Source organism: Humulus lupulus, chromosome 2 (assembly GCF_963169125.1).
Source record: "Humulus lupulus chromosome 2, drHumLupu1.1, whole genome shotgun sequence".
NCBI lineage: Eukaryota > Viridiplantae > Streptophyta > Magnoliopsida > Rosales > Cannabaceae > Humulus > Humulus lupulus.
Window position 1 is genome coordinate 3,275,908 of NC_084794.1, and position 7,581 is coordinate 3,283,488.

Below are 7,581 nucleotides of genomic sequence, written 5' to 3' on the forward strand. Positions count from 1 at the left end.
TAGCCAATATCACACGTTGGTCTTCATTGGATTGATCACCTAATTATCAGAGTTAACTTATTACCTACTATTCTCGAGTCTCACCTACAATTCTCACGACATATATATTCTTCAGTGAAGAGATTACATATAATTTTGGTACACATATAGTGAAAGGATAAGATAGGAATATTATGTGAACCTTTCTAATACTAACAAAAGTTAATTAAATATCACAAACGTACTTGCACGGAAATGCTGTCAATTACATACTGTTGAGGTCAAATAAAGAAGTGAAATTAAAACCATGAACTGGTCAAAATTGGATGAATTTTCCATTGAAAAATACTAGCTTTTCTACACTTTAATTTCATGGTCCCCAATCAGAAAATGTTCAAGGTAGAAAATTGCATGTACTTGAAGCTCCTATATAAATATACCCTAGTTTCCCCATGAAATTCAAGTACAAGAAGAAACTAATCGATATCATCCATTTCTTTGAGAGACATAATAAGTTATATCATATACAAAAAACTCTTTTAGATAGCCCTAATATATATACTTGTGATCGATCTCTTGCTAAGTATATATAACTAAGAAACTTTTATAGTTATGGAAGGAAGCAAAGCCAATATTCCAGCAAGTTTGCAGACTCCAACCTCTGGTAGTCCACGGTTGCAGCCTCCAACCTATGGAAATCTAATCACAGTTCTCAGCATTGATGGAGGTGGAATTAGAGGTCTTATCCCAGGAACTATCCTTAGTTTCTTAGAGGAAGAATTACAGGTTCAAATATAAATATATATATATGTAATAAATAGATTTTTATTTCCAAAACCCTAGTCATTGTTCATAACTAGATTTTTATTTCCAAAACCCTAGCCATTGTTAAGATATACAACGGAGTATTTTTCGATTTGGCCTTATATATAAATAGAGATTTTTTTTAACATCTATTCATATAATTAATGTTTTAATTTTTTTTTAAGGGGAAAACCCGATATGATGTTGCATTTTTCTGAAAACAGTTGATGTCTTTAAAAAATACCAGCAAAAAAAAATAATTTGAAAGAATATATGAAATATATGTCGACTTTTTATGATTTTTTTTTTTTTTACAATATGAAATAACTTGGTCTCATATTTATGAACCAAAGATATATTAGGAAAAAATTAAAAAATATATGAAGAAAACATCAAATAATTAAAATATGGGTATTTTTCTCTTCCACAATTATGGAGGGATGACGATTTATTTTTTATTTTTAAGTACTGAAAGCCACCCTTCTACATTTTTGTTTTATTCCCATATTTTTCTACATGCCCATAATTGTTTGATAAAAAATTTAAAATTCTTATTTAGTATAATTCTCTCTTTTTTCTTATTAATTTGAAAGAGTACTTACTGTAGCTACTTTTATTTTGAAATAATTATTATATGTCGCTTGCATCTTATTAAGCAATTAATAATGGTCATTACATTTACATAAAAGAAAGAAATTATGAATCATAATTAAATAAAGTAGTCCCGTATATATTCCAAAATATGCATTTTAAAAAACTTTTAATGGTGATGATGAAGACCTTTAGTGTTTTTCAATGACAAATTAAAACAACTAATAATAATACGTTTCTTATTATTTTGTACATATTTGATATGTCGCTCTCTTTAGATAATTGGAAAAAAATAATTCATTACTCACTCCAAAAAGCTACCTAGTTTTAAAGGCAAAAGCATAATATTATGAATATTACATTGCTTAAAATTATAATTTCTACTTTATTCATCAAAAGTAATATTAAAATATAGTTTGTTCAATTTTATACATATTAATTATATACACATATGTCATGAAAGTGAGACGAAAACCAGGCTTTGTCATACATATATACACAAGTATTGATATATATATATTTATGAATTTTTTTAGATAGGGTCATCATCACTTTTTCCCCTATCATAGAACATTTATTATTTTCAGCACTCGAAAAAATTATAACTTAATTTTTTTGGTATGATGACATATGTTATTGTTACAGACACTGTCAACTTTTGAGAAACTTCGAATAATTTACGGTGTCGAAATTAAAGTTTAAACAATCAGTTGCACGCATGTTTGATTTTTTTTATACGCGTGGAAAACAGACTATTTGAACTCTGATTTCGGCACTGTAAATTCATCGAAATTTCTTGAAAATTAACAAAATACATGATATAACTATGATTTACGCCCTATATATATACACATATTATGAAAGTGACATTTTTGGATATGTTGCAGAAACTTGACGGTGAGGAAGCAAGACTTGCCGATTATTTTGATGTGATTACTGGAACAAGCACAGGAGGTCTTGTTACTGCCATGTTAACTGCCCCTAATGAGAATAACCGTCCTCTTTTTGCTGCTAAAGATATTAAGGACTTCTATCTCACTCAATGCCCTAAAATCTTCCCACAAAAAAGGTGAATATATATATACATAAAAAATATATTTTAATAGGTCAATTAATTATATATAAATACAGGAAAAAAATTTGTAGGTTGTCTCTACCGGTACATTATTGTTGTGACACATTAAAAAAAATTGTAATCTAAATTTTTTTATATGACGGTAAACATTGTATTTATAACAGACATCCCGACCCACAAATTCTTGAAAGATTTAGAATAATTTAGTGTCAAAATTATGGTTCAAACCGTTAGTTGGACGTGTACTTAAATTTTTTATACACATATATAAAATAGACTATTTGAACTTATATTTTGATACCTTAAATTTGTAAGAATTTTTCAAAAATTAGTAGGATATGTGCTACCGAAAAGATAGAAACACCCGTGCCGATAATATGCCGATAAGTAAAGAGACTCCCTATAAGTATATATTATACTATAAATGTGTTTGTATAATATTGTGTAATTTTTAACCTTAATTATATATATATGTGTGTATGTATGCAGTTGTCCATTATTCCCGTACCTTACGAAGGTGATCAAAGCTTTAGCAGGACCAAAATACGACGGTAAGTATCTACATAAGCTCGTGAAAGAAAAGCTTGGGGACACAAAATTACACCAGACTTTGACCAATGTTGTCATTCCAACTTTTGACATCGAACAACTCCAGCCAACAATATTTTCCAGCTATGAGGTAATAATATATTTATTTAATTATCATATTATTATACAACCTAATCAAAATATAATAATTAACATCAAATATAAAACCTCATGAATAATAATAATTAGTAATAATATTTTGAAACAAACCACAGGTGAAGAAAAATCCATCTTCAGATGCGTTTCTCTCAGACATATGCATTGGAACTTCAGCTGCTCCAACCTATCTTCCGGCTCATTACTTTGAAACCAAGGATTCTCAAGGACAAGTCATTAGAAAATTCAACCTTATAGATGGTGGTGTTGCTGCAAACAATCCGGTAAATATATTTATATATATACATATAATACATAAAATATATGTCTTTATACGTATAATATTCTCTCGATACAATTTTGCTAAAAAAAATATTTAGGTGATATTTGGTTGGGGTAATGAAATGGAACGGAATAGAAAAAAATCAATTTCCATTTTTTTATTTGATTGCATGTTAGAGTATTGGAATATCATTTTAATAGAATGAGTATTCTATTTGAAAATAAGAAAAAAAACCGATCGAATACAATATTAAAACAATTAATAATTTTTTTATTTATATTAATTTTTATTTAATTACATTCCTATTCATTACTTTTCTCATTTCCATTCCGATTCCTTCTCAAACGACTCCTTGGTTACGTCATGAATTTTTTTGTACTAAACTTAGTGTGACTAAGAACACAATTATTACTTCTATGATCACTTAATAAATGACATATACATATATATATATTATTGGTTTAGACTCTAGTGGCAATCGGTGAAGTGTCGAAGGAGATAATAGGTGGGAGCCAAGCTTTCTTTCCTATAAATCCATTGGACTATGCTCGATTTCTGGTGATATCTTTAGGGACTGGGTCTGCAAAAGCTGAAATGAAATACAGTGCCCCAGCAGCTGCTAAGTGGGGTTTGCTCAATTGGTTAACCAGTGGTGGTTCTACCCCAATTATTGATGTGTTTTCTGATGCAAGTAGTGACATGGTCGATCTCCATCTCTCTGTGGTTTTCCAAGCCTTGAACTCACAGAAGCACTACCTTCGTATTCAGGTTATTTAATTAATTTTATTTTAACTACTGCTTTTAAAAATATATAATTAATTAGTATTGTAGTGAACATTAGATTAATTTGAGTGTATATATGTATATATTTTTTCAGGAGGATACTTTGACAGGCAACGTGTCATCAGTAGATGTAGCCACGAAAAAGAATCTGGAAAATCTTGTCGAAGTTGGAGATCAATTGCTAAAAAAGCCAGTTTCTAGGGTTAATTTGGAGACTGGCCGATTCGAGATTTCTAATCATGAGACTAATCAAGAGGCTCTTATCAGGTATATTTTTGTATATATATTGATGAGAAATTAAGTTTATTATCTATATATTATATTTATAATGTGAGTTCATCGACCCCTTAAAAAAAATGGGGGCCTCATATAAGTGCAGTTCGTGTTTTTGTAAATTTATAATAATTATTGGGTATTAATTTGTTTGGTAGAATTTTTTAAATATATATTAACATAATTTTTCAAGAAAAAAAATTCTTCTATATATTTATATCCGATTAATAATTAGATTAATTGAAGGGATATTAATTTTTTTTTAAATAATATAATATAAAGAATTAAAATTACATCAAATCTAGAATTAAGCACATAGAACGAAACTGAACTACATAACAAGATTAATCCCCAAAGAAACAAAATCCAATGTCCATTGATTTTTGCATGACATAAAAATAATATATATATAACTAACAATATTATAATTATTAACATATATACATATAATAAAGAGTAAATTACCGATAAAATATTTAATATTTGTAAAATATTGTACTTTTATACTTATTTTTGTATTCTACGGTAAATATACTCAATATTAAAATATTTTATTTTTATACCTATTTTTTTATTATTTTGAGAAATAATTAGAAATTTAATTAAGGAAAAATATAAGTTTTCAATTATTTTTTAAATTATTACTAATTAATATAATAATTTGCAGGTTTGCTAAAATACTCTCAGAAGAGAAGCAACTTCGCGATGCAAGGTCTCCTCATGTCACTCATGTCAAGCATACTACTTAGTCTTTATTAGCAGCTGTGTGTGATTCTTTTCAAGAAGATTAATTACTTTGTTCATTCATGATATTTAAATTATACATTTTTTTTTCCTTTTTTTTGGTACGAAATAAATCACCAAAAGTGTGATATACAGTTTGGTGTTATCAATAAATGTTGGCTTCAATAGCTAATGTATTATTATTATCTTCTACTTGTGTGTGTTAGAGATTAATTAGTGCTTAATACAAATTAAATATACAATTGCTTTTAATTGTGGGTGTTTTACATTATTAGTTAATTAATGTATAATTTAATATATTATTACCTAAAGTTACTTAAATTAATGTTTCTCCCATTATTTGTGGCTATACACGTTGTCCAAAATATGTCAAAAAAGAGAATAAAATAGACTGTTTAGGAATAAAACTAGTGGAGTTCTAAATTAAGACCAATTAATTTTGTGTTGTTGTTTGGTTTTTAATTTCTTCTATATCTTCTAAAGGTGTAGCAGAATGCACGATTATTCTCACTATCTAAATTCTTTGCATCTATCTAATAATAGAAATATCAATTATCACAAAATATATCTTTATTATAGTCACTAAAAATGCGTCTTCTTTCAACAATGAAATTAGCATATATGTCCAAAAATACTTATAAAGTTAATTTTATAAATATGCTCCCAAGTCATAGAATTCTAATAGAAATCCAAATTTAAATATGCAAAAGCAAACATATCATATATGTGTAATTAAAATGCCAAGATCGGAGAGTATAAAAATAATCCTTAAGGAACTTTTTATTTATTCATCTTTTTTAGGAATCTATGTACGTTTAATTCTAATAAGCTATAACATGTTTGTGAGACTAATTAAAAGCCAACAAAAAAAGGTTCAAAAACAACAAAGAAAATCAAAGAAAAGAGAAAATCTAATAATAATAATATGTAGAATATTACCAGCAAAGCAACATGGCCCTAATAAAAACAAATACTACAACATCAAATATTAATTACTTAAAAATGACATGGAAAAAAAAAGCAACTAAACATGAATTATACATAGTATATACTAGATTAATATATGTTATATATATGATGAGGGAGACTTGGAGTTGGAGTTGAATCATTAAAGAGAGGGAAATGGTCTGTTTTAATTTCTTTAGTAGCTAGAATGAAAGAAAACAATGTTTTCTCATTTTTTCCATTTTACAAAATAAATTTCAGATACTGATAATTTGGACTTAGTTTTCAAAAAGACCCTACCATGGCCCACAAACTTTAAGTTTTCAAAATTATAAAATTTGACCTCGATTTCAACTACCAATCAAACCTAATGTTCTCTAAACTGTACATATGCATGAACTCTAAGGTAATAATTAACCTTTTGTATCATCAATTGACTACTGCTAACATATATATATAAATATAATTAATAAAAATCTCTAGTCATTTATTAATTTTAGTACTGTAAATCGATAATCGAGAACGGGCAACTTGTGGAGACATTAAATGATCGATATGTCAAGCATAGTAGATTTGTAGATATTTTTATGCCGATAATGTGATAGACATGAAACGCGTGCAGTCACAATAATCTATATATTAATTACATAATTTTCCAACAAGTTATAAAAGTACAAAATCAATCTAGGTAGGTTATCATGAGGAGTAGACCACTCAAAATTGTTTAAATATAAATGATGATATTAGAGAGGTATGTATATGTATAGTACTTGGGAGTTTCTACCACACTTCATTTGTTCATATCATTCTTTTCTTAGCATTATTCTCTCGATCTTTCACAACGTATTTTGTCAATATATATATGGAGAGAGAGCCATCACTATTCTTACCATCGACGGTGGTGGAATAAGGAATCATTCCGGCGACTATGCTTGCCTTCCTACTTAATTAGAATCTGAGCTTCGGGTGTGTTTGTATATTATTAGACCATGCATGGCTACGTACGTACGTACAAATTATATAAAAGATGGCTATATATATATGTATAGAATTGCAGACTATTTTGATGTAATTTCGGGAACTAGCTAGCACAGGTGGACTCATTTATATGTATTTAATCATAAATTTCTTGTATTTTTTAAAATAAATTATTTTTTTTGGTAAATCAGCTCAAAATTGTATTAAGCACAAAACCAAATACAAACACCAATTAATTACAATGTAATTGCCCCACCCAATCTATATCCTCTTTGCTAAAGCCTTTTGTATCTATGAAAGTAAATCTATTACAGATTTCTCTTTTTATATTTCTAATTACTTTTGTGACTATTGGAGATTTAGAGGGTATTTGGCACATTAACTAAAAAATTATTTTTTGTTTTTAAAAGTTAAAAACTGTTTTTTGAAAACAAGTGTGGGT

The 7,581-nt window shown here is 27.7% G+C and overlaps 1 protein-coding gene across 1 annotated transcript; it reads left to right on the plus strand.

The window, feature by feature from the left end:
* Window positions 1–427: 427 nt before the first annotated feature.
* Window positions 428–5,408, plus strand: LOC133816903 (patatin-like protein 2). Its single transcript, XM_062249225.1, has 7 exons — window positions 428–765; window positions 2,262–2,443; window positions 2,939–3,128; window positions 3,253–3,417; window positions 3,882–4,184; window positions 4,294–4,466; window positions 5,140–5,408. The coding sequence occupies exons 1-7, from the start codon at window positions 592–594 to the stop codon at window positions 5,219–5,221; spliced, it is 1,269 nt and encodes a 422-aa protein (XP_062105209.1). The 5' UTR covers window positions 428–591; the 3' UTR covers window positions 5,222–5,408.
* Window positions 5,409–7,581: the final 2,173 nt, after the last annotated feature.

Excerpts from the sequence above, each read along its gene's own strand:
- LOC133816903 (XM_062249225.1), top strand. The coding sequence starts at position 592 with ATGGAAGGAAGCAAAGCCAATATTCCAGCAAGTTTGCAGACTCCAACC. Across the intron at positions 2,444-2,938 it reads AAAATCTTCCCACAAAAAAG|TTGTCCATTATTCCCGTACC; the intron begins GTGAATATATAT and ends GTATGTATGCAG. Across the intron at positions 4,185-4,293 it reads AGCACTACCTTCGTATTCAG|GAGGATACTTTGACAGGCAA; the intron begins GTTATTTAATTA and ends ATATTTTTTCAG.